Below are 27,649 nucleotides of genomic sequence, written 5' to 3' on the forward strand. Positions count from 1 at the left end.
TTATTTAATTATGTAAAACAAATGATAACATGTAAAATGTTTTTGACACTAGGAACCTTATTAGATATACATAAGAAAGAATTGATATACAGATGTTGCGGTATCTGTTACTGACATTACATTTATGGTATAAGCAGTAACGGAGTGAAGGTGCCACTGACTGTCTTTATGTATTTCTCCATATCACTTCCAAAGAAGACCACAATGTAATGGTTCAGGATCCCAGCCAGGCTCATGGCAAACAGGAAAAATATAATGCGCTTTCCGAAAACGTAGCCGGGAGTGCTAAAGCAAAATAACGATAAAAAACAAATAAGTTAAAATGACCATATAGCAGGGGACTATATACATTCAACTAAATTATTGTTTTACATTTTATTGAGGAAAACAATATCGTGGAGTTTTCATCAAACAAAAGTTGTGCACTGAGGTTTGATATTGAAATGATATGAAATGATCATCATAAAATGGATGAAATAAAAGCAAAGAGGGTGGAGTCTGCATTAATTTACTCATGGTATAGTAAGTACCTGTATACAAGTAAGTTGTCCATGTTTGTACAATTGTTCCTCGTATAACATGAACACCCCCTCTCCATATAGCAGTTATGGACAGTTTTCCCAGGGAAAACCCCATTACCCGAAGCCAACTTCCGACTTGGTAGCGCCAGAGGCTTACAGCGATAAGACAGTTTTATTATTCTTATTCTGGTTGGTGCTAACAGTTGCACATGCTTACTTTGCCACCATATCAAATAAGCTGATAAACTGTGACCTCTTATGACATGATCCCTATGGGGTAGATAAAGCTTCTAAAACAGACAAGTGGTGGTCTAGACCACAGCAACCAATCAGATTCTTTCTATCATTTTCTAGCATGTAATAGAGAAATTATAGAATTCTAGAATCTGGTTGCTATGGGCAACACCTTCACTTTTCTTTTTTAAAAGCTTTAATAAATGTGTCTTTTTTAGGTATTGTTTTTTTTTTAGTAATCTGTAGTGGACAGTGGAAGTACAGTACATCAACCCAGTATTACAGTACATCAACCCAGTATTACAGTACATCAACCCAACTGATGTAAATTGCACTCCCAGAGTCCGTTTCTAGGGTGCCACAAGTGCACGTATGCTTTACATTCCAACTTTAAATCAGACCCAAAATGAGGAACATTACAACAAGACAAGAGTATTATCTAATTATTAGCCCGATGCTAGGAAACCAGGTATCATACATTAACAATAAAGGTTACCCCGTCTGGTACCCATTCTCCAGTAGCTCATATCACAATTAAACAAGATGTCAAAATAACCCTAACCATATGCTGGAAGTGGCCGGAGATCTATGGCCACTCCAAACAGGTTGCTTCCACTGATAGGGGGCTGTCAGTTCCCACAGGTGTTTTGAATGAGGTATAGAAAAAGAAAGAGGCCTGATGCTTTGGTCAGAGTACTGTCATTCTGTGCCCTGCCACTTTCCGGACTCTGTGCCCACCTGGCGACTCCTGATTGTGCCTGTTATGCCGTTGAGACTTCACTATTATTGAAGTGTACCTGTTAAACTGCATTGTATCTATACTTGCCAAGTGTCTACTTGAGTGATCAAATTAATTCTGTATCCTCACAACCAGGGGTATATTTACTAAAATGAGCGTTTTTAGAAGTGGAGATGTTGCCCATAGCAACCTATCAGATTCTAGCTATTATCTTCTAAATATATGTTAAGTAGAATCTGATTGGTTGCTATAGGCAACATCCCCACTTCTAAAAACTCTCACTTCAGTAAATATACCACCCAATGTCTTTAAAGTTGTAACAGAATAAGATTTATTAACATTTAAAAATACTGAAAGAGTGAAGCAGTCACAGTAAAATACGAAGATACCTCTGTGTCTTCTCTCCCAGGTAACCGACAAAGTACTTCTGGCGGACAAATAAATACATGAGGCCAGCGAAGGCTGCAGGTGCTAAATTACAATACAGAAATACAATGTTCAGTTTGGCACAAGTTTTAATCACTTGGGTAGGTAGAATTTGCTGCCAGAGACTGTTGGATAAAGCAAGGACACAACAAGTAGAATATACAGGAAGGCAGGGTGCAATTCCTCTGTAACTGATGCAGAATATATAGAATGATGAGGGTTAGTGCGGAGTGTAGAGGATGTAGTCACTAGGTTGACAGCAACAATGAAAACACCACAATGTCAACAGTTATGATGTCGACAGTTAAAATATCATCAGGCAACATGTCGACATTTTTAGAATTTCCAAATGTGACATTTGGGTTAGGCTACAGGATGGGAGGGTTAGGGTTAGGCACTAGGGGGAGATTAAGGTAAGGGGTTATGGGAAGTTAGGGTTATGCTACAGGGAGGGAAGTTAGTGGTAGGTACTAGGGGGAGGTTAAGGTTAGGTTTCGGGGGTGGTTAGGGTTAGGTACTAAATGGGGAGATTAAGACAGTGCATCTAACCAATTATACAAACTAGATTGTACTTATATTAGTAAAACAGACTAGGGGGTTTAAAAAACTCTTACATTTGACACTGGGGTATATAGCTACAGCATTTCTTGTACAGCATTACCTTGGCTACAGAATATTCCAGCACACCAAAGCACAGCCAGGAATGTAGGATATGCATCAATGCAGTTTTGGCTGAAAAACACACAAAAAAAGCACATGTTTGGCCATTGGAGATATATACAATTGTGACCTCCCATATATATGTATACATATATATACAGCGGAAGGTCCGGCTCTCCCTTATGACATACAGCAGCGTCGGGTGCCCGCACAAGGTAAGATACACAGCGTATAAAGAAAGTGGTGCAGCACTCCAGGCGTCTTAGAAATGAAGAACTCTTATGCAGCATATGTGAAAAAGGCAACGTTTCAATGCCGTTTATTGTGGCATTTTCGTCAGGCTAAAGACAAACAATTACATCTTACCTTAAATAACCCCGTGAAGTGAACGCCGGAAACGGGACCACACGCCCGTTCAATCGGCGCACAAAGGATGACGTCATCAACAGATGCGTCATCAAAGTGCTACCATCACCATAGATACAAAAAAACAAAAATAAACCAACACAACAAAAAATATGGGTAATAGGAACAAAGCGCATGTATATAGATAGAATAGATGATCATATCAGGGACATAAAGCCATGGAACAATATTATATATGGCCAATAATTATAAAGTAAACAACAATATAAAAAGCGATTGCAATATAAAGATCAATTAGATTAATAATAACTAACACAAAGATAATAGGTGCAAAAAATTATAGAAAATTACTGAGTCCTAATTGCTCATTAAGTCCCTTGGGAACAAGAGTACCCAGGCGAAAGATCCAGCGAGTTTCTAGTTGAAGCAGCTTAAGTGACCTATTACCGCCGCGGACAGATAATGGAACCTGGTCAATCATCCTATATTTCAAAGTGGTAAGGGGGTGATGAGCCTGGCAGAAATGACGTGCAACAGGCTGGTCGCTATTGCCACTGAGGAGAGATGCTCTGATGGATGACCTGTGAGCTGCCATACGTTCTTTGAACATACGTTCTGTTTTCCCAAAAGCTACTATATTGCAAATTAACGTATACCATGAGTAATGTTTCAATTAACTTCCTGGATGTTGAAATTTCACTAACTGAGGGTAGAATTAACACAGCATTGTACTCTAAACCCACTGACAGGAACAACTTATTGCAATATAGTAGCTTTCATCCTAAACCATTAAAACGTGGCCTTCCCTATTCCCAACTACTAAGGATTAAGAGAATTACATCTGATCCTATTGTAGCAGAAAGACAAATGGATACCATGATAGAAAAATTTAAGCAAAGAGGATATCATTCTAGTTTTTTGGAACAAACTAAACAAAAAGTATTACAATTAGATCGCAATACTTTATTGCAATATAATCGTAAGACAGGCAATGCATCCAGGATCCCTTGGGTATGTCAATTTAATCCTGCTAGTTCAGGAATTAATAGTATATCCAAGAACCTATGGCCGATTATAAAAACCGATCCTGATTTGGGATTAAGTGATTCAACTTTGATGCCCTGCTATACTAGAGGTAGGAATCTTCGTGATATATTAGTTAAATCTGATATTACACGCATACCTATTAACAAAACAACTTTTCTAACGTCAAAGAAAGGATGCATTAAATGCACTTGTACCACCTGTCAATACATGATTCCGGGTGACACTTTTCAACATCCCCATTCGGGACGTACATTATTTATACGCCAGCGATTGACTTGTTGTTCTAAATTTGTTATCTATCAACTGCTTTGTCCCTGTGGGCTGTCATATATTGGGAAAACAGAACGTATGTTCAAAGAACGTATGGCAGCTCACAGGTCATCCATCAGAGCATCTCTCCTCAGTGGCAATAGCGACCAGCCTGTTGCACGTCATTTCTGCCAGGCTCATCACCCCCTTACCACTTTGAAATATAGGATGATTGACCAGGTTCCATTATCTGTCCGCGGCGGTAATAGGTCACTTAAGCTGCTTCAACTAGAAACTCGCTGGATCTTTCGCCTGGGTACTCTTGTTCCCAAGGGACTTAATGAGCAATTAGGACTCAGTAATTTTCTATAATTTTTTGCACCTATTATCTTTGTGTTAGTTATTATTAATCTAATTGATCTTTATATTGCAATCGCTTTTTATATTGTTGTTTACTTTATAATTATTGGCCATATATAATATTGTTCCATGGCTTTATGTCCCTGATATGATCATCTATTCTATCTATATACATGCGCTTTGTTCCTATTACCCATATTTTTTGTTGTGTTGGTTTATTTTTGTTTTTTTGTATCTATGGTGATGGTAGCACTTTGATGACGCATCTGTTGATGACGTCATCCTTTGTGCGCCGATTGAACGGGCGTGTGGTCCCGTTTCCGGCGTTCACTTCACGGGGTTATTTAAGGTAAGATGTAATTGTTTGTCTTTAGCCTGACGAAAATGCCACAATAAACGGCATTGAAACGTTGCCTTTTTCACATATGCTGCATAAGAGTTCTTCATTTCTAAGACGCCTGGAGTGCTGCACCACTTTCTTTATACGCTGTGTATACATATATATGTATATAGCATAGGTAGAAAGGGAAATTTAACGTAACTAAATTTTTCTAATGTACAGTACTGTGCAAAAGTTTTAGGCAGGTATGGAGAAAATTCTGCAAAGTAAGAATCCTATAAAAAATAGAAGTGTTAATAGTTTATATTTATCAGTTAACAAAATGCAAAGTGAATGAACTGAAGAGAAATCTAAATCAAATCAATATTTGGTGTGATCACCCTTTGCCTTCAAAACAGCATCAATTCTTCTAGGTACACTTGCACACAGTTTTTGAAGGAACTCGGCAGAGAGGTTATTCCATACATCTTGCAGAACTAACCACAGATCTTCTGTGGATGTAGGCTTGCTCAAATCCTTCTGTCTCTTCATGTAATCCCAGACAGACTTGATGATGTTGAGATCAGGGCTCTGTGGGGGCCATATAACCACTTCCAGGACTCCTTGTTCTTCTTTACGCTGAAGATAGTTCTTAATGACATTGGCTGTATGTTTATGTTTGGGGTAATTGTCCTGCTGCAGAATACATCTGGAGACAATCAGATGCCACCCTGATGGTATTGTATGATGGATAAGTACCTGCCTGTATTTCTCAGCATTGAGGACACCATTAATCCTGACCAAATCCCCTACTCCAATTGCTGAAATGCAGTACCAAACTTGCAAGGAACCTCCACCATGCTTCACTGTTGCCTGCAGACAATTATTGTACCGCTCTCCAGCCCATCGGATAACAAACTGCCTTCTGTTACAGCCAAATATTTCATATTTTGACTCATCAGTCCAGAACACCTGCTGCCAATTTTCTGCACCCCAGTTCCTATGTTTTCGTGCATAGTTGAGTCGATTTGACCCTGTTTCTATGTCGAAGGGCACAGCAGGACAAGGGGCACTGTTCAGACCTGTCAATTTTCTGTTTATTATCATTCTCACTTGTAGCTTCCTCTTATTTCATCCCCAGCATCTCCTGGCCTCCACTATCTCTTCCCTGGCCCTTCCCCATGAGGCTATGACCCTTTTTTGGGTGCGATATGTCACTATTTGAAAAATGGGGGGGCGCCAATGCTCTCTCTGGCACAGGGCACCAAAAAGTCTAGTTACGGCTCTGCCCTTTATCTCCATATGTCTTAATGTATGGAGTTTTTATCACAATGTTAAACCAGAAGATTGAAACAAATAAAGAGAAAATTACTGCTTAAGGATAAGATAATTTGACTTTTTGTGTAGTATATTATTATTTGACTTTTTGTGTAGTTAAAGGCACCCAGGAGGTGAAACTTTTGCTTTTCTATTCTTATATGTTTACGAAGGGTGGATACTACTTCCTACGGTAAAACATCAAGGCTGCCTTGGCGAATTTCCAATACATCTTCTATACCCAGGGCCGGTGCTACCATTAGGCAACCATAGGCAGCCACCTAGGGGCACCAACAACTGGAGGGCGCCGCTGAGTCCACAAAAAAAAAAATCATAGCTGAATTTGTGGCACAGCTGAGTGGCATATTATGAATTTGCGGCAGTGTTATTAGGTACATTATGATTTTGGTGCTCTGCTGTGTGTAATATTCTATATAGTATATGATGAATATGAGACACTGCTGTGTGGCATGTTATTTCACTGGGGAGACTGATGCACGGCATATTATGAATTGGAGGGAGCAGGGGAGGTTGATGAAATGTTGCCTAGGGCACCCGGAAACCTTGCACCAGCCCTGTCTATACCACTTACGTGCACCTTAACGCAGGGCCGAATTTACCACAAGGCAACCTAGGTGCTCACCTAGGGCCTAGTGGGTCCCAAGGGGCACGTGGATGGGCCCCTTTGCCCCAAGAATCCAGTACCATGGATTTTGCAAAGAATACTTTAGTATAATTGTAATATATTGTGATATTCTCAATTACTCTGTAATATAGATTGAATTATGTAGGAATTTTTTTTTATGGTAGGTGGGGTCTGGGGGGGTGGACAGGGCTGCCTTATATTACAAGTATATTGTGATATACATTATGATGATCATGGTATTATTAGTACATTAATTCAGGATGATGGTATTTTTTTATGTTACTTGTAAAATATACTTATACTATAAGGCATTCCTGTCCACTCCCCACCTATCATAAAATATAATAAATCCTATAGTGTACTTTACAAAAAATAAAAAATTTGGTGGTGGACGGACGGCACCATTGTCTGGTGATGACTCATCACCATCGTTGCACTAAGCTGGGTACAGTAACACACAATACTTTGTATTGTATGTACTAAGAGGGAAAATGTTAGGGTTAGTGTAGTAGGGATAGTTTAGGGGTTTGGGTATTAGGGATAGGGTATTAGGATTGGTGTAGCAGTTTGGGTTAGGGGTTAGGGTTAGTTTTGATGTTTGGGTATAAGGTGTAGGGTATTAGGATTGGTATAGCGGTGTGGGTTAAGGTATTAGGAATAGGGTATTAGGGTTGATGTAGCAGTTTGGGTCAGTGTTAGTTTTGGGGTTTGGGTATAAGGTATAGGGTATTAGGGTTGGTGTAGCGTTAGGGGTTAGGGGTTAGTGTTAGTTTAGGGGTTTTGGGTTAAGGTATTAGGGACAATATAGTGCTATGGATTGTTTGAGGGAGGGGAGCCCCAAACCGGTAACTTGCCTAGGGCCACCTGAGGTCTAAATCCGGCTCTGCCTTAAAGTGCTCACAGCTGGCCATCATATAATTACCTTCTCTCCCAAAAGGTCGGTTGACTCCCAAATCATTAATGTAGTCCCCAGCGGGCGGGGACAATATGGCGCGATTCTACAAGAATATTATTTCTCATGACAGGGGCGGGGCCTAAAGACATGAAGAGTCCGTCCCTGCCCCCATGGCGGGATGTACTAAAGTGAAAAATGCGATAAAATCCCTGAAAATGCAGTTTTCAGGGGGTTTACCGCATTTCCCATATGTACTTAGCAACGTAATGCGATGCATTCCGGTGCTTTGTCCCTGTGGGTAACGCCATCTTTAGGTGGTATAACCCAATAGAAGCTTATGGGCTACTTATTGGGACACCCCCTGAGAGGGATCCAATCAGATCCCTCCCATCTCCCCCCTTTGCACTGGCGTCCTTCTGCGCATGCGAGGAGGACGCCAGTGGGACTTCTAGGAGTTACACCAGCAAATCCCTCTATCCGAGGGCATCGCAAAGGACATTTCTTATCGGCGAGCTGTCCTTTGCGATTTAAGTTGCATTTCTAAGTACATACCATGGTATCTATCCGATGAGAGGCAGGATGTACCGATGCTTAGTACATCCCACCCTTCGACTGGTCATCTGCATTTCCTCTCCAGGATTCCCTCGGAGATGAGAAATTAAAAGTCAGCAAGTATGCTGGCCATCTAGGTACTCCGGTGTAAAACCAAGGCATTCTGGGCCTGATTCAGAGCCGCTCGTAAGCGGGCGCTCGTTTGCTCCGAGCGATGTTCGCACAACTGCGCATGCGTATGGGTTGTAATATGCATACGCGAACCAGTCATTGCGGTCGGAAATTAGCGAATGCCTGCTAATTTGAGTGAGAGAATGAGGCGTTTGTGGGTGGTTAACAGGGGAAGGTGCTTGAAAACGGGGAGTGGAGATCCGAATGCAGGCGTACCAAACGGTCAAAACGGGCGTTTTAAGGGTGTGCATAATTAACAAAGCAGCGTCATCGACCATGTCACTTGGTTGTCTTTTAGCCTGAACTGCTCGCATGATTGTGGTAGGAAAGTCCTACCACAAGCACTGCGAGCAGTTCATACGCCTTTCGATGTACTCGATTAATCTAATAAATAGCGGAGATGACGTAGGATGCGAGCGGCCAGGGAGTGTTTTTTAAAAAATAGCGAGCGCATGTTTTGTTCGCTCGTTCAGACATAGAGGCGTCAACAGACCGCAAAGAGCGAGCGCTCTATTTAAATATCCGGCCCCTTTTTCTGAACGAGCGAGCGCAAATAGCATCCGGCTCTGAATCAGGCCCTCTATTCTGTGCATACAGAGTGCTTCATCATTTATTAGAATGTGCTACCATAGAATCAGGAATCAGTGACATCACTGAGGCACTGCATAACCAATAATCAGGAGGTCTGAGCAATATTTATGATATTGCATTCTTCTAAATATTGATTAAGGTCACAAAATGGCTGCACAAACGGGGTTTGATTCAGACCCGGTCGCTAAGCTGTGCTCGCTCGCTAAGGCCGATAATCGCACATCTGCGCATGCGTATGCATCGCAGTGCGCGCGCAAGCTAGTCACTGCGATCGGGAATCGTGCACTCGTTGTACACAGACTGAGCGCTACTTTGTGTGACAGATAGTGCCATTTGTGGGTGGTAACAGGGGAAGGTGCTTGTGAACGGGGGAGTGGTGGTGCGAATGCTGGCGTGTCTGAGCGTCAAAACGGAGTTTAATGGGTTTAGCAAAGTAGCGTCATTGAACACGTCACTTGGTTGTTTTCTTTGCCTGAACTGATCGCTGTACTTGCGGTGGGATAGGGTCTACCTCAAGGGCTGCGAGCTGCTCCGATGGCTCTCGATGTTACCGATTATTCAAACACTTCTTGGAGACGACGTGTGTTAAGAATGAAAAGTGGGCGTCTTTATACCGGCGTGCACTCACTTCTGTTGCTCTCTAAGCCATAGAGGGCGTTCTTAAACCAGACAGTGCGATCGCGGGATTTGCATACCCGGCCCCTTTTGGCAGCGAGCGACCGCAGCTTAGCGACCGGATCTGAATCAGGCCCACAGTGTGAAGGGGACAGCTGCTTTTGACTTTTGTGGTTGAGCAGGCCCAAGATTATAATTCTGTAGATGTATAATACAAAAGTGTGTTGGAAGTGTTATAAATTTGAATAGGTTTGGAGAACAGGTGCTGTGGCTAGGAATGATCTTCCCAAATCATGTTCTGTTATTAACATATGGTTCCTTTTACACTTATCAGTTAAACAAAAAAGTCAGTATACCAATAACTTGCATGAAGAAGAGTATTGTTCTCCCCTAATTTCCTTTCATAAATTACTACTGTTCAGTACGAGCTGTCTAAAGGGAGGAGCAGGGGATTATCTATAATGGGTGCAGGGTGTGCGGGGAACACGGGCCCCTGGGTCCAGGGGGGCCCCGCACCGCACACCCTGCACCCATAGAATTACTTACCTCTCCGGAGTCCCACGTCGGGGGTCCGGCACTGTAAAAACAACTGGAAAATGGCCACCGCGGCCATTTTCCCGTCCTTTCGCACGTCCGCAGTACAGGGAAAATGGCCACCGCCGCCATTTTCCCGGTGACCAGCGCAACCTCTATAGACTCTGGGCGCACTCTAGTGCCCAGAGTCTATAACTCCGGCGCTGGCTGCCGCCAGACAGAGGAGGGGGCCCATGTCGGAGACTGCACACGGGCCCCCTCCTCTCTAGAAACGCCCCTGGGGAGGAGGACATGGTAGGGAACTGAAGATCAGCATGGGTAGGTATAGCCCTAAGGCCTAAGTCAGATTTGCACGCAATGCCGATATTTACGTAGTTTGAGCGATTGTTAGCCATTGCGCCAGCGTGAAAGTTGCACTGTGCACACACAGTGATTGTTCTGCGATTACGCTCGCACAGAGGATTCACTGGCAGAGTGATTGACAGGTAGTCAGTGTTTGAGGAGGTAACAGGGGGAGGTTAGTAAAACACAAGGGTGCCTGACCATTTAAACACTGTTTTCTGAGCTTCCATAAATCGACCAGTGCGTCCTTGCTCGCTGCAGGATGTTAGACTTTCTCAGAAGGCTGATGGCCGCTGGATCTGTGTTACCGGTTTTGTGCATGAGCGGCGCATGTGAGATGCTGTCACTGGGCTTCTGTAAGCACTGAACGGCAAATGAGTCATTAGCATATTTTCGCAATTGCAATCCTTGAGATATTGCAGCTGCGATGGCATTTGCCTGTGGGTCTGAACCAGTCACAGAGACCGGATACATACAGGTAAAGGTGAGTAATTATCTGGCAGTTTGATTCACATTATGATTTGCAAATTTTGGGCAGATTGAGGGGCCTACTCATCAACACTAAAATAACGTTTTTAAGGACATTTTCCTTAAATAACGTTATTTTGGTATTCATGAACAGACTTAACACAGGAGATATCACAGATATCTCCTTGCTAAGTTCCCCTGCGTTAATTTCCACACTCCCCATACATTAGTATGGGGATGTGGAAATTGTGGTATTCATCAAATTCTGAAAATTATCGGGGGGGGGTACACAAACTTAACGCATCTGTAGGCAGTGCTGCGCATGCGCTGGTTTTACAGATGTAACAGCGCATGCGCAGCACTGTTTCCAGATGCGATAAGGTAGTGTAGGCAGGGAAAAGTATCTATTTCCCGAAAAGCTGTCATCTCAAAAATGACAGCTTTTCGGAATAGATACTTATGGAGAGGTGGAATGATGAATTCCACCTATAATTAGCTAGAACTCCATGAGAGTTCTAAAGCTAATTATCTCCATTGAATTTTTACGTTTAATGAATAGGCCCCTGAGTACAAAATATTTTGTCATTGACTCAAACAAAAAAGTTATTCAAAATATATTTGCAGCTGTATAAATGATGATTTGAACGTACAGTTCTTCTATTTATCACCTTTTGTTTTAAAAATAGAATTAGCTGTAAAAAAAATAAAATGATAAAACAATAGAAAGAAAACACAAATTCTAAACCCATTTTGTGCTGTATGCAGTGAACTCTTTCAATACTACAGCAATTTACAATATATGAAATGACTAAACAATGTAACATGACATTACTTAGAAGTCACATAAACTCACTTTGCTGTGTATACTTTCTCGAAGCTAGGCGAGCCGATCCTCTGGAAGCTCTTTGCATGGTGGTTCTTTGATTCATGTTCCACTTTAAACGCAAATGATACTAAAACATGAACAGAGCAGACAATAATATACCAGGTGCATACATAATATTGCAGAAATAGATATAGATGGCTACTGAAAAACTAATTGCTGTTTCCATAACAAATGATGATGTTTAAGAAGTTGAACATGGGGGAATCTAGTTGTGTAACTATATATACAAAATATATCAAAATACAGCTGTCAAATGGTAGGCTAATAAATGAATCTATAAAGTATTAGTGAAATTATTGAAAATGCTTTGATTATGTTGGGAACTGTATTGAAGCCCCTTCTAGATGAGGATTGTGCATATGACATATCTTACACCTAGACATGGGGCGGTTACAACCAGGGCCGTAACTAGGGGTCCCTGCATCTGGCTAGCAGGCAGGGTTGGCTGAAGGCACAGGCTAACAGAGCCATCGCCGAGAGTGCTGTACACTGAAGACTGCAGCCCTGTTCCCTAAGCCACCTGATGAATAGGATTGGCCATCTTTCATTGATAATTAACAATCATTAATGGTTAACTACCAATGGGCGATGGGTTTGCCATTGATGGCAGAGATCCAATGGTTCTCTGCCATCGATGGCAGACTAGAACCCAATGGCTCCCCCACTCCCCAGTGGCACAGAGCTTAGCCTCACCGCCTGGCAGCCTGCTAAGCCCCGCACCCTGTTCTGATTGGCCTGCAGGCTACCATGCATGCCAGCAGGAGTGGCCATCGAGTGGTGCAAACCATTGATGGTTTACCATAGATGGTTTTGTACCATTGATGGTAATCACTGATGGAACCATCTATGGTGGCCATCGATGGACTGTCCGCCAATGGCCATCCCTACTGATGAATGGTTGCCGCTAGAGATCCCCTTCGCCTCCCAGAAGAACCTTCTTGATAACAGGTGCTGGGCAAAATCTGGGTCAGGGTCACAGGCAGCGGCGCACAGCAGGACTCGTTGGAGTCGTGGTGCTGCATGGGCAGTTGGGCGGTGACGGTAAATAAATTAATAATAATCCCTTAGACTCTGAGGTAAAAATGGATTCTAATCATAATAAACCATTTTCTGAGACAGACACATTCCAATCAGGTGTTCCACTAAAAATAAATCAATAAATCCTCACAGGGATGCCAGCTCAGCCACAGACACAGGGCTCACACAGCGGGACTCGTTGGAGTGGTGGTGACTGGACACGGAGGACAGAATCCAAGGAGCTTGGTGCTCCTGGGCATCCATGCAAAGAAGTACCCACCCTACCATTATAAAGTCAGTTCCCCCTCATGGTGGTTGTATACATGCAACCAGGGGGAGGGTCTGTAAAGTGTGCAAAATGTTCCAACTAAGGGGGAGTGTTAAGTGTGCCCAGTAAGGAGAGGGGAGGTGTTAAGTGTGCCCAGTAACAGAGAAGTGTGTGTGTGTTAAGTGTGCCCAGTAAGGGGGAGTCTTAAATGTGCCCAGTAAGGAGGGGGGAGTTAAGTGTGCCCAGTAAGGGAGGATGGGTGCTTAGTGTGCATAGTAAGAGAGGTGGGGGGCAGTGATTGTGGCTCTAAGTGTGCCCTGCAATGGGGGGTGCTAAGTGTGCCCTGTACGTGCAGTTAGTGTCTGTGAGGCTATGGGGGTAGTGAGTGTGTGTGAGGCTATGGGAGTAGCATGTGTGTGTGAGGCTATGTCAGCAGTGTGTGTGTGTGAAGCTAGTGAGCAGTGTGTGTGTGTGAGGCTATGGGGCAATGTGTGTGTGTGAGGCTATGCAGGCAGGGCAATGTACAGTATGTGTGTGTGAGGCTATGGGGTAGGGTGTGTGAGGCTATGGGGCAGTGTATGTGTGTGTGTGTAAGGCTATGAACAAGTCAGTGCGGTGGGGGGCACCAAGACACCAAAAGGAATTCACGCCCTGGCCTCCACTTGGTCTAGAGCCAGCCCTCAATGTTCCTTTTTGGCACCATCACTGGGAGTGTCCCCAGCATTACTGGATTAACAATAGGGCAGCTGGGGCGCACAGCCAGGGGCCCCCACATGGGGGAGGTGGGTGGTGGCACACATAGCTACATCATTGGGATTGAGAGGACTGTGGCATATGTGAACCGGGGTTTCTATGTGGTATATTGTGAACCTGGGGCACTACAGTGCTGGGAATATGTACACATTATACTGGGGGCTCTACAGTAGTTGGAATATGTACACATTATACTTTTCAAAAACATTGCCAGCATATCATACTGACAATTTTATTGGTTGGAACCCCACAAGTTAGTTACCCTGGGACCCCCACACACCTTAATGTGTCTCTTGCCCCAGTTAAGTGTTTTTTGGAGAAATGTCAAGAGATATATTGGTGCTTGAAATGCCATAACAAGGGCTTTACGGCGCCCTGTGCCATCCCCATATCCTTTGCGCATGACGGTGGTGGGGATGCCAGCACCTGGAAGTGCAGCTGTGCACGGAGTATCTCGAAGATGCTCCATGCAGCTGTACACATGGCAGGATGTATGTCTGTAGCATCCAAAGGATGCTATGGACGGCACTGTCGCAGCAATACTGACTGCAGGATGCCATTCCAGGAACCCTGCTAGCCAGAAGTAAAGGCAGTGGAGGGGTGACGGTAAATAAATGAAAAATAATCCCTCAGACTCTGAGGTACAAATAGATTCTGATTATAATGAACCATTTTCTGAGGCAGACGCATGTTCTAGACAGGTGTTCCCACTAAAAATAAATCAATAAATCCTCACAGGGATGCCAGCTCAGCCACAGACACAAAGCTGCATGATATTGCGTGAAATAGGCGAAAACAGTTGGAAACACATTCTCTGAATAAGGGATGATGGGCCTGATTCAGACCCGCTCGCGAGCACTGACAGTTCGCAAGCGGGTCGATTTTGGGCCAGTGCGCATGCACACAACGGACCCGGCTCCGTCGTACGCATGCGCGAGAACCCGGATAGCGACAGGCAAACCGTCGCTATGGGTCTCGCTACAAAGGGGGCGTGCTGTCGATGGTGAGTGACAGCACGCCCCCTTTGGTGGGCGTGCCGGGGGCGTGGCTGGCCAGACGGCCACATCACTGTGTCAGCTGGCCCCACTGACACAGTGATGTCAGTGGGAGTGCTTTTGGCTCTGATAGAGCCAAAAGCACTCCTGGGCTTGCGGCAGACGAGACCCTACCACAAGGGTCTCGTCGCAAGCCCGATGTTCACGATGGTCTTGACCATCGCGACCATCTTTTTGGCCGCTGGCTATAGCTCTGGGTGGTCACCCACAGCTATGCGAGCGGCCAGGAGGTCGCTCTAAAATCAGGAAGGACGGCCCTGATTAAAAGCGAGTGCTCTGTCAGAGCGTCCGGCTCTGAATCAGGGCCGATGTGACGGGATGTAGTCGGCATCATGGAGGTCGGTATGTTGGCGGTCAGTATTAGGGTTAGGTTTAGAGTTCAGGGTTACGGTTAGGCACTAGGGGAAGGGTTACGGTTAGGCACTAGGGGAAGGAGGGTTAGGGCTAGTCGGCAGGGTGGGGGGGGGGTTTAGGGTTAGGCTGGGGGGGAGGTGGGTAAGTGGGAGGGTTAGGGGTTAAGGTTATACTTATTATACTTACAAAATTCTGTCAGGATTCTGACTGTCGGGATGTCGCTGTTGCTATTCTGAACATTGGCATCCGGACCACCAGGATCCCGTACCCAACCCATTGTGACTGCTAGCCCATCTCACTAACACTATTCCTTCCTGATAATTCCTACACCACTGAATGGGAATCCTAAAACCAGATGGCAAGCTTAGCTCTAGCTGCCAGAACACCTCTGCCTAACCTATACTCCATGTGCTGGGTTGCGCATGAGCCTTCTGACCAGGGGTTTAAAATTTCCAAACAGGCATTTAGGTCTACAATTATAAAATAGTATTATATGGTGCTCAGGAGTGTCATAGGCCTGCCCGATGTGCCAACTCTATTCTGTCAGATATTTACACAGTTCTTAATGTATTATTGGGTAAAAAAACTGCTGATTTCACAGATAAGACTCTGAGAAAAATGTAATTAAAATTACAGTCGCAGCAGGTCCTCTGCTCAGAGGCATCACTTACCTGGGTGCAGGGCCAGTGCTACCATTAGGCAACCTTAGGCAGCCACCTAAGGGCGCTGGCCATTGGAGGGCGCCACTGAGTCCATAAGGTACATTATGATTTTGGTGCCCTGCTGTGTGTTATATTCTATATAGTATATTATGAATTTGTGACACTGATGTGTGGCATGTTATTTAACTGGGGAGACTGATGTGTGGCATAGTATGAATTGGAGGGAGCAGGGGCGGTTGATGAATTGTTGCCTAGGGTGCCCGTAAGCCTTGCACCGGCCCTGCCCGGGTGACACCTGGTGCGGCACCTGGCTGGTCGTAAGGTCTTCACGCATGCATGCGAAATGGGGGCGTGGCTTAGCAGATGGAGCTGTGACATCGCTCCGCGAAGCCATGCCCCCTTATGTGTGCTGATCTTGGGGGGCGTTACCGCTCCCGTTCTCGGCTCACAGTAGGCTTACCCAGTGCTCCTGCAGCTGCTGGGGCAGCCCACAGTTTCTCCTCTGCCTCTCTCCGCATTCTAGCTTCTCGGTGACACCATCTGACGGGGTGACACCAAAATAGCAGAACAGTTCTGCTATTTTGGTGTCACCCCCTTGGATGGTTTCACCCGGTGCGGCCCGCACCCTCCGCTTCCCCCTAGTGATGCCAGTGCCTCTGCTATATGTCATGTTCTAGGCAAAAAAAGGATGGATAATCTGTCTGCTTCTTAGATACACTTTCTCACTTCCTTCAAAATGCAGGGCTACTTTATTGTGGGACAAGCATTTAACTACAATTACTTACAAATGAAGGCCTTTCTGCAAGGGTATCGTACTTTCAGAGCTAGAGAGCTTGCCATAGACAAATGGTTAAAGATAATACAAGTCGGTATCAACTTGCCATTAGATTGATTTCTAATTCATGGCAGGGTTAGGTACGGAATGCCAGCAGTCAGGATCCCAACGGTCAAAATCCTGACGCCAGCATCCCGACCTGTCGGTAGGTATCCTAACCTTTCTCCTCTCCCTCAGGCCTGCTGAAAGCCGCTGCGGGCCTGGATAAAGGGGGCATGGCCTAATCGCTCCCCCCACAGGCATAGGAGACTGCTGTGGCTGCTTCATAACAGCCGCGAGCAGTCTTCCAGTGCAGCCCAGCACACAGCAAAGTGTGCTGGGCTGCTGTGATGAAAGAGGGGGGGGGAGCGGTACCGAACCCGGGCCCCCGCCGGGCCCCTCCAGCAAGCCCGGGCCCGGGTAATTTGTGCCCCCCCCCCCCTCTCGACGCCCCTGGTCTCCCTATCCCAAACCCTCCCTCCCTGGTGCCTAAACCTAACCTCCCCCCTAGTGCCTAAACCTAACCTCCCCCTCCCCGCATCCTATCCCTCCCCCCCTAGTGCATAACCTTAACCATCGCCCTAGTGCCTAACCCACCCCGTAACCCCACTACTTACCTTCAGGGTGCCGGTGGTCGGGTTGCCGGTACCAGGATTCTTGCCATCGCGCATGTGCATAAGCCGCACTGCGCGTGTGCAGCTATCACATGGCGATTACGGATGCACAGAGTATCCCATCACAAAGTGACTGACAGGTTGTCAGTGTTTGGGAGGGGTGATGGGGGTGGCAGAAAAATGTAGGCGTATCTGTCCGTTTAAATGCCATCACAGGGGCGTGCATAAATTTGCCAGTGCAAGTGCATACGCAGCTCTTCATGTCACAAGAGTTCCCAAGGCTGCAGCAGGTCAGACTGCACAAGGGTAAGGTGGCCGCCGATGTGCGTCGATGGTACCAATATTTATGCAGGTATGCATCGTCGCACGCAGGTAAGAAGGCAGCAGTGGGCGTCTTTATGCACGGGTGATCTTTGCAGACCTTAGCATATTTACGCTGCTGCGTTGCATATTATTATTATTATTATTATCCTTTATATGGCGCCACAAGGGTTCCACATATAAAATAACAGCTGCGATCGCAATATCGTCCGTCTCTGAATCAGGCCCAGTGCAGCTTGGTAAAACCATGCTGCACTGCAGGTGGGGCAGATTTAAATGTGCAGAGAGATTTAGATTTGGGAGGGGGGTTTCCAAACTGACATCTAAATTGCAATCTAACATTAAAGCTGTCCAGTATTTGTGGGCTACATGCAAAATCACCAAGTATTAACCCTGAATGCAAATATATATATGCTTTTTTGCACCCCTTGCATTGCAACATGGTTTGTCTAGGTGCACAGTTACTGTTCTTGCTCTATCTTACTCTATTCCCAAATCTGAATCAGGACCAACGATCTCGTCCTCTTTGACTTTCTGCCTTGTTCCTCTGCTATGCAGAAACTCACAAGCTCCCCTCAAACTTCTTACAAACCTGTCCCTGCTAGTCAGGCATGATTTACCTGTCCTCCCATGTCATAAGGGAGAATTACAATTTGGAATAACTGGCAATTCCAAATTACAGGCCTGTGTTAAACCTTCCTCTGATTTTACCGATAACATTAAATGTATCTCCACCAGGGGGGGACTGCCGGGACTCCAGTCCCGGGCCCGGAGAGTGAGGGGGCCCAGGTGGCAGGCTTGCAGCCAGGGAGAAGACAGAGCATCAGTGACGACAGCATTTGAAATATGGAGCCGGTCCCGAGCCAATCGCAGCTCGCGGAACGGCAGTCAATCAGGACCGACCGCCATATTTCAAATGCCTCCAATGCTGTTTTGTCTCCCTGGCTGCGCCCATTGCATTCCACACCGCTGCCACCCGGCCCCCCCTCTCTTTCCGGAAATGCAGCTGGCATAAGAAACCAGGTATGCTGACCCTGCCCTGTGCCCCCCCTCTAGTCCAGCCCGCCTTCCCTGCACTGTCCCTCTCCCAGTCCAGCCCGTCTTCCCTGCACTGTCCCTCTCCCAATCCAGCCCGCCTTCCCTGCACTGTCCCTCTCCCAATTCAGCCCGCCTTCCCTGCACTGTCCCTCTCCCAATCCAGCCCGTCTTCCCTGCCACCCCCAGTCCAGCTAGCCTTCCCTGCTCCCTCCTAGTCCAGCCAGCCTGCATTCCCCGCTACCCCCAGTCCAGCCAGCCCTCCCTGCACCCCCCCAGTCTAGCCAACCTTCCCTGCCTCCTCCCCCTAGTCCAGCCAGCCTTCCCTGCTCCGTGCCCTTGTCCAGCCAGCCAGCCTGCCATAGCTGCCCTGCCCCCCTAGACCAACCGCCCACCTCTGCCCCATATCCCATGTCAGTACCGGGCTCCACAATTTCTGATGGCAGCCCTGGTCTCCACTATGATAGGAAGATTTTTCTCAATGCTATACGAGGAGAATGGTCAGGGGCAGAAAATTGCCTTCATCTAAGTACTTTATTACTGAGAGCTGAGCAGGGGCGTTTTAAGAGAGGAGGGGGCACGTGTGCAGCCTCCGTTTGGGCCCCCTCCTCTCTGTCGGCGGCTCAGAGCGGCACTGAGCGCTGTAGATTCTGGCTTCTGGTGTCCGGGAAAATGGCGTCCGCGCCTACTTACCCGGGGACATATTTTCTGCGCATGCGGAGATCACTGGGAAAATGGCCGCCGCCATTTTCCCAGAGAATGTTTGCTGCTCTGCAGCGCCGATCCGGCGCTGCAGAGCAGCACTTCTGGGAGTCGGCGGAGGTAAGTACGACTGCCTGTGGGTCCAGGGCGTGCAGTGTGGGCCCCATTGAGCTTATTATTGTTCTCTTACCCATGGATCTTATTATTGTTCTCTTACCCATGGATCTTATTATTGTTCTCTTACCCATGGAGCTTATTATTGTTCTCTTACCTATGGATCTTATTATTGTTCTCTTACCCATGGATCTTATTATTGTTCTCTTACCTATGGATCTTATTATTGTTCTCTTACCCATGATCTTATTATTGTTCTCTTACCCATGGATCTTATTATTGTTCTCTTACCTATGGATCTTATTATTGTTCTCTTACCCATGGATCTTATTATTGTTCTCTTACCCATGGATCTTATTATTGTTCTTTACCCATGATCTTATTATTGTTCTCTTACCCATGGATCTTATTATTGTTCTCCTACCCATGCATCTTATTATTGTTCTCTTACCCATGGATCTTATTATTGTTCTCTTACACATGGATCTTATTATTGTTCTCTTACCCATGATCTTATTATTGTTCTCTTACCCATGGATCTTATTATTGTTCTCTTACCTATGGATCTTATTATTGTTCTCTTACACATGGATCTTATTATTGTTCTCTTACCCATGGATCTTATTATTGTTCTTTACCCATGATCTTATTATTGTTCTCTTACCTATGGATCTTATTATTGTTCTCTTACCCATGGATCTTATTATTGTTCTCTTACCTATGGATCTTATTATTGTTCTCTTACCCATGGATCTTATTATTGTTCTCTTACCCATGGATCTTATTATTGTTCTTTACCCATGATCTTATTATTGTTCTCTTACCCATGGATCTTATTATTGTTCTCTTACCCATGCATCTTATTATTGTTCTCTTACCCATGGATCTTATTATTGTTCTCTTACACATGGATCTTATTATTGTTCTCTTACCCATGATCTTATTATTGTTCTCTTACCCATGGATCTTATTATTGTTCTCTTACCTATGGATCTTATTATTGTTCTCTTACACATGGATCTTATTATTGTTCTCTTACCCATGGATCTTATTATTGTTCTTTACCCATGATCTTATTATTGTTCTCTTACCTATGGATCTTATTATTGTTCTCTTACCCATGGATCTTATTATTGTTCTCTTACCCATGGAGCTTTATATTGTTCTCTTACCCATGGATCTTATTATTGTTCTCTTACCCATGGATCTTATTATTGTTCTCTTACCCATGGATCTTATTATTGTTCTCTTACCCATGGATCTTATTATTGTTCTCTTACCCATGATCTTATTATTGGTCTCTTACCCATGGATCTTATTATTGTTCTCTTACCCATGGATCTTATTATTGTTCTCTTACCCATGAATCTTATTATTGTTCTCTTACCCATGGAGCTTATTATTGTTCTCTTACCCATGGAGCTTATTATTGTTCTCTTACCTATGGATCTTATTATTGTTCTCTTACCCATGGATCTTATTATTGTTCTCTTACCCATGGATCTTATTATTGTTCTCTTACCCATGGATCTTATTATTGTTCTTTACCCATGATCTTATTATTGTTCTCTTACCCATGGATCTTATTATTGTTCTCTTACCCATGGATCTTATTATTGTTCTCTTACACATGGATCTTATTATTGTTCTCTTACCCATGGAGCTTATTATTGTTCTCTTACCCATGGATCTTATTATTGTTCTCTTACCCATGGATCTTATTATTGTTCTCTTACCCATGGATCTTATTATTGTTCTCTAACCCATGATCTTATTATTGGTCTCTTACCCATGGATCTTATTATTGTTCTCTTACCCATGGATCTTATTATTGTTCTCTTACCCATGGATCTTATTATTGTTCTCTTACCCATGATCTTATTATTGTTCTCTTACCCATGGATCTTATTATTGTTCTCTTACCCATGGATCTTATTATTGTTCTCTTACCCATGGATCTTATTATTGTTCTCTTACCCATGGATCTTATTATTGTTCTTTACCCATGATCTTATTATTGTTCTCTTACCCATGGATCTTATTATTGTTCTCGTACCCATGGATCTTATTATTGTTCTCGTACCCATGGATCTTATTGTTCTCTTACCCATGGATCTTATTATTGTTCTCTTACCCATGATCTTATTATTGGTCTCTTACCCATGGATCTTATTATTGTTCTCTTACCTATGGATCTTATTATTGTTCTCTTACCCATGGATCTTATTATTGTTCTCTTACCCATGGATCTTATTATTGTTCTCTTACCCATGATCTTATTATTGTTCTCTTACCCATGGATCTTATTATTGTTCTCTTACCCATGGATCTTATTATTGTTCTCTTACCCATGGAGCTTATTATTGTTCTCTTACCCATGGAGCTTATTATTGTTCTCTTACCCATGGATCTTATTATTGTTCTCTTACCCATGGATCTTATTATTGTTCTTTTACCCATGGATCTTATTATTGTTCTCTTACCCATGGATCTTATTATTGTTCTCTTACCCATAGATTTTATTATTGTTGTCTTACCCATGGATCTTATTATTGTTCTCTTACCCATGGATCTTATTATTGTTCTCTTACCCATGGAGCTTATTATTGTTCTCTTACCCATGGATCTTATTATTGTTCTCTTACCCATGGATCTTATTATTGTTCTCTTACCCATGGATCTTATTATTGTTCTCTTACCCATGGATCTTATTATTGTTCTCTTACCCATGGATCTTATTATTGTTCTCTTACCCATGGAGCTTATTATTGTTCTCTTACCCATGGAGCTTATTATTGTTCTCTTACCCATGGAGCTTATTATTGTTCTCTTACCCATGGAGCTTATTATTGTTCTCTTACCCATGGAGCTTATTATTGTTCTCTTACCCATGGATCTTATTATTGTTCTCTTACCCATGGATCTTATTATTGTTCTCTTACCCATGGATCTTATTATTGTTCTCTTACCCATGGATCTTATTATTGTTCTCTTACCCATGATCTTATTATTGTTCCTTTACCCATGATCTTATTATTGTTCTCTTACCCATGGATCTTATTATTGTTCTCTTACCCATGGATCTTATTATTGTTCTCTTACCCATGATCTTATTATTGTTCTCTTACCCATGGATCTTATTATTGTTCTCTTACCCATGGAGCTTATTATTGTTCTCTTACCCATGGATCTTATTATTGTTCTCTTACCCAAGGATCTTATTATTGTTCTCTTACCCATGGATTTTATTATTGTTCTCTTACCCATGGATCTTATTATTGTTCTCTTACCCATGAATCTTATTATTGTTCTCTTACCCATGGATCTTATTATTGTTCTCTTACCCATAGATCTTATTATTGTTCTCTTACCCATGGATCTTATTATTGTTCTCTTACCCATGGAGCTTATTATTGTTCTCTTTCCCATGGATCTTATTATTGTTCTCTTACCCATGGATCTTATTATTGTTCTCTTACCCATGGAGCTTATTATTGTTCTCTTACCCATGGATCTTATTATTGTTCTCTTACCCATGGATCTTATTATTGTTCTCTTACCCATGGATCTTATTATTGTTACTACAAACACACTGCCGCCGTCACCCGGAGACAGTGTGTTTGTTTTGGCAGCCAATGAGCGTCACACAGACACTCATTGGCTGCTGCACCCACAGAGGGAGCCGGACTGGAGCTCACTCATGAGCTCCGCCTTACAGCTCCCGCAGTGGATGATGGGAGAGATGTCATGACGTCTCTCCTCATGACATCTCTCCCACAGAGCCGGCCGGAGGACCGGATAGCAGCAGTCACGGTAGGAGCGGGGATTCAGGTAACTTGTGATTTTTTTTATTTTTGTATATATGTAAGAAGGCACTGGCACTGCAATGGGGGAGCACTACTGGGGTCACTGCATGGGGGGGCACTGGACTTCACAGGGGGGCCATTACTGGGGGCACTTGCACTGCATAGGGGGGCCACTACTGGGGGCACTGGCACTGCATAGGGAGGCACTACTGGGGGCACTATATAAGGGGCACTGCATAAGGGGGACAACCACTACTGGGGGCACTATATAAGGGTCACTACTGGGGGCACTGTATAGGGGGGACCACTGCTGGGGGCACTGCATAGGGGGGACTACTACTGGGGGCACTATATAAGGGGCACTGCATAGGGGAGACCTCTACTGGGGGCACTGTATAGGGGGGGACCACTACTGGGGGCACTGCATAGGGGGGACCACTACTGGGGGCACTGCATAGGGGGGACTACTACTGGGGGCACTATATAAGGGGCACTACTGGGGGCACTGCATAGGGGTCCCACTACTGGGGGGACCATTACAGGGTGCACTGCTACTGGGGACATTGCATAAAGGGCACTACTACAGTGGGCATTGCAAGAGTGCAAGAGGGGCATTACTACTGGGGGCATTAAGGTGCATAGGGGCCTATTCATCAACACTAAAATAATGTTTTTAAGGACATTTTCGTTAATTACAGTTTTTTTTGTATTCATGAAGACACTTAACATAAGAGATATCACTGATATCTCCTGGTTAAGTCCGCCTGTGTTAATTTCCACACTCCCCATACATTAGTACATTAGTATGGGGATATGGAAATTAGGCTATTCATCAAATTCCGAAAATTATGTATTTTTGGAATTTGATGGAGTTACTATACGCCACTGTGAAGTGGCGTATAGTAGCCTAGGTGACACTTACCTGTGTCAGCGTGGGCAGGTCCTCCACCGCTCCCTCCTCCACTCCCTGGTCTCTCCTCTGGCTCCGGTGGCTGTTCTGACACGTGTTCTCCACGCAGAACACAGTAAAGTTTAGAAAAAAAACACTTTTTTTTTTCTTTCTAAACTTTGCTGTGTTCTGCCTGGAGAACACAGTGGACCTGATTCAGACTTGTTCGCTAGATGCGGAAGCTCGCTCCCAGCGTTTTAAAATTTTGCTAAGTGACGTCAAGGCAGCCGCTCGCTCGGCAAGGCATAAGCACGCCCACTATGTCTTGGCGAGCGATCACTTTGTGTTTATAGTCGCCCTGTTTCTAGCCGCCCATTAGCGTAAGTCATCTCCAGGAAGTATATACAACCATCGGAACATCAGATTCCATCGGATCTGACCGCAGCACTTGTGGTTGACTGTACCCTACCGCAAGCACTGCGAGCACTTCAGTGTATAATTCAACCAGGTGACGTGTACTATGACGCTGCCTGTTAAAACAGTGAAAACACTCTGGCACGCCTGCGTCCGCAACTACACTCCCCCGTTACTACTGCCCTGCCCCTGTTACCACCTACAAATGGCCTCTACTGTCACTCATTCCACTGGGCTGTCTTTGCAGGGCGAGCAAGCAAAATCCGATCGCTTGTACTAGTTTGCGCACGCGCACTGCGAACTACACATGCGTGCATTAGCGAACGTCGTCTGCAACGAGCGGCCGCTTGCTAGCGAACGGGTCTGAATCAGGTCCAGTGTCCAAAGAGCAGGCGGAGCCAGAGGCAGGGGGGTTGGAGGGGGCACACAGAGTTACTGCAGCTGTAGGCAGTGGTGCGCATGCTCTACGTTTATGGATGTAACAGCGCACGCGCAGCACTGATTACAGCTGCGGTAAGGTAGAGTAGAGAGGGAAAACTATCTATTTCCTGAAAAGCTGTCATCGCAAAAATGACAGCTTTTCTAAATAGATAGTTATGGAGAGGAGGAATGATGAATTCCTCCGGTAATTAGGTAAAACTCCATGCGAGTTCTAAACCTAATTACCTCCACAGAAATGTTAGTTACGATGAATAGACCCCATAGATAGAAAGAAATGTTCCTAGGGTGACAAGAAACGGTGGTATATAGGGGCCCCAACAAGTTTGTTGCCCAGGGGCCCCCACAGACCTTAATCCGGCCCTGTACCTTGTTCTTTCCCCAATTGTTAAAATATGCAGCAATTATTCATTACCTGTACAAAACCATACTCTACAGCTAAACCATACTTGCCGACATACAGCTCCCTCCCTCCTTCCGGGAGGGAGCTGAATATCTGTGCACAGCGGGGGACGTGGCCGGATAATGATGCCGCATTGGGGGCGTGGACGAGGGCGCGCGATCGTGACCCCGCTCCCTCTTCACAATGCCGAAAATAACGGCATTGTGAAGCAGGGGGCGGGGCCACGATGACGGGATTCAGCGAGAATCCAGGGGGCCGGGAAAGGCACCCAACATTCGGGAGGCTCCCTCCCAAATCGAGAGAGTAGGCAAGCCTTAGCTAAACCCTCTATCTATATTGGGTGCAGGGTGTGGTGCACACAGTCCCCAGGGTCCAGGGAGGCCCGCGTCATGCACAGTAGACTCTAGCACAGACTAGTGCACATAGTCTACGGCTGCACTCAGGGCCTGATTCAGAGCCGGACGCTCTGAAAGAGAGCTCGCTCTGAATCAGGGCATTTTTTTTTTTTGTGCGGCATCCGGGCCGCTCGATAAGCTGTGGGTGACCACCCACAGCTATTGCGAGCGACCAGGTGATGGTCGCGGTGGTCTCGACCATTGCGACCATCGGGGCTTGCGACGAGACCCTTGCGGTAGGGTCTCGTTCCCGCAAGCCCCAGTGAGCTTCTGGCTCTTAATCGAGCCGGAAGCTCACCACTGACATCACTCATGATGTCAGTGGGGCCGCCCTCAAACGACAGGCGTTCCGTCTGGAACGCCTCCGTTTGGCCAGCCACCCTCTCTGCCCGCCTCCAAAATGGTACGAGCTGTCGATCAAAATCGACAGCCGCCTCCTTTTGGTGTGAGACCCGGAGCGCCCGTCGCTAGCCGAGTCTCGCGCATGCACACGTCGGAGCCGGCTCCGGCGTGCGCATGCGCAGTGGGCAAACATCGACCCGCTCGCGAGCGCATAGCACTCGCAAGTGGGCCTGAATCAGACCCTCAGTGCGCTGCCGGCTGCCGGGTAAATAAACTGTTCGGTTCAGACATGTAGGGGACTATTCATCACAATCAGCATCTCAGATGCGGATTAGATGTGATTAATTCGCCCAATATCAGAATGTGATATTTGAATACATCACATGCAGGGACAGAGCTTGTGAGAAAGCTCTGTCCCTGCTAATCCTCTACACACACTTTTCAGGGTATTTTTTGGCAAAATAATACCCTGACAGTGTGATTGCACATGTGCCCGTGTCCCTGCATGTCCCGGATAATACATCCGGCCGATAGGAACGCTTTTTGCAATGCGATCAGGGGCGTTACTGGCATGCCCTGATCGCATTGCAAAAGCATTCCTTGATAAATGGGCCCCAAAGACACAAAACGATCCCCACTAAAACTTGGGATGAGACCTGAAAAGATCTGGGGCAAAATTCAAGTTCTTTTACTGAGGGAAATGTTCCTAAAGATTCAAGACATTTTTTTAATGAAAATCAGTATATTGCTAAAACACTGCTAAATACTGAACCAGTTGTGGAGTGACCAGGACCTTTTGTATCAGAAAATCATCCCTTCTGGTGACTACCAACATTTAGGACTAAAGTATTTTAGTACTAAAAGACCCAATAAAATAATCTTAAACTCTCGTTTTCCTTGAAATACACTTATTATGCCCCGAGATAGAGTAATATAATTAGTGGGAATTTTACTTTTTTATCAGAATTTTTTTTTTTTTTAAACACCATCTGAAATATAATCAAGGGGTCACAATTATGGATATCAGCTATGAACCCTACCCAAATCCCAAAGCAAACAGTCTTCTTACCGTTCTGGATAACACTAATCAATGTCACGATTGCCAAGAGGACAATATTCCCGAGAATTTCCTGCTCCATTTTTCAGACGGCAGCAGCAATTGTCTAGTAGCAAGTGCTGGACAGGGGACTAGTGTCACGCTATAATCTAGATGATGCTTCTGAAAAGGGGAAGTTGCCTGTTTTTTTTAATCTTACACTAATATCTCTGTCAGTTCTGTCAGCCCGGCCAACATCTTTTCACATGCAGAGAACTA

General features: G+C 45.0%; 1 protein-coding gene across 1 annotated transcript; it reads right to left on the reverse strand.

Moving 5' to 3' along the window:
- On the reverse strand, positions 1-27,548 carry ALOX5AP (arachidonate 5-lipoxygenase activating protein). The gene is made up of 5 exons (XM_088460155.1): positions 27,404-27,548; positions 11,906-12,005; positions 2,582-2,652; positions 1,884-1,965; positions 1-285 (listed from the first exon to the last, which is right to left on the reverse strand). Exons 1-5 carry the CDS (start codon positions 27,471-27,473, stop codon positions 123-125), a joined length of 486 nt encoding a protein of 161 aa, XP_088316281.1. The 5' UTR covers positions 27,474-27,548; the 3' UTR covers positions 1-122.
- Between the last annotated feature and the right edge of the window lie 101 nt (positions 27,549-27,649).

The sequence above is a fragment of the Taudactylus pleione genome, unplaced genomic scaffold (assembly GCF_031769625.1).
Source record: "Taudactylus pleione unplaced genomic scaffold, aTauple2 ptg000043l, whole genome shotgun sequence".
NCBI classification, from domain to species: domain Eukaryota; kingdom Metazoa; phylum Chordata; class Amphibia; order Anura; family Myobatrachidae; genus Taudactylus; species Taudactylus pleione.

Excerpts from the sequence above, each read along its gene's own strand:
- ALOX5AP (XM_088460155.1), bottom strand. The coding sequence starts at position 27,473 with ATGGAGCAGGAAATTCTCGGGAATATTGTCCTCTTGGCAATCGTGACA. Across the intron at positions 12,006-27,403 it reads GATTAGTGTTATCCAGAACG|TATCATTTGCGTTTAAAGTG; the intron begins GTAAGAAGACTG and ends TTCATGTTTTAG. Across the intron at positions 286-1,883 it reads CTGGGAGAGAAGACACAGAG|CACTCCCGGCTACGTTTTCG; the intron begins GTATCTTCGTAT and ends ATTTTGCTTTAG.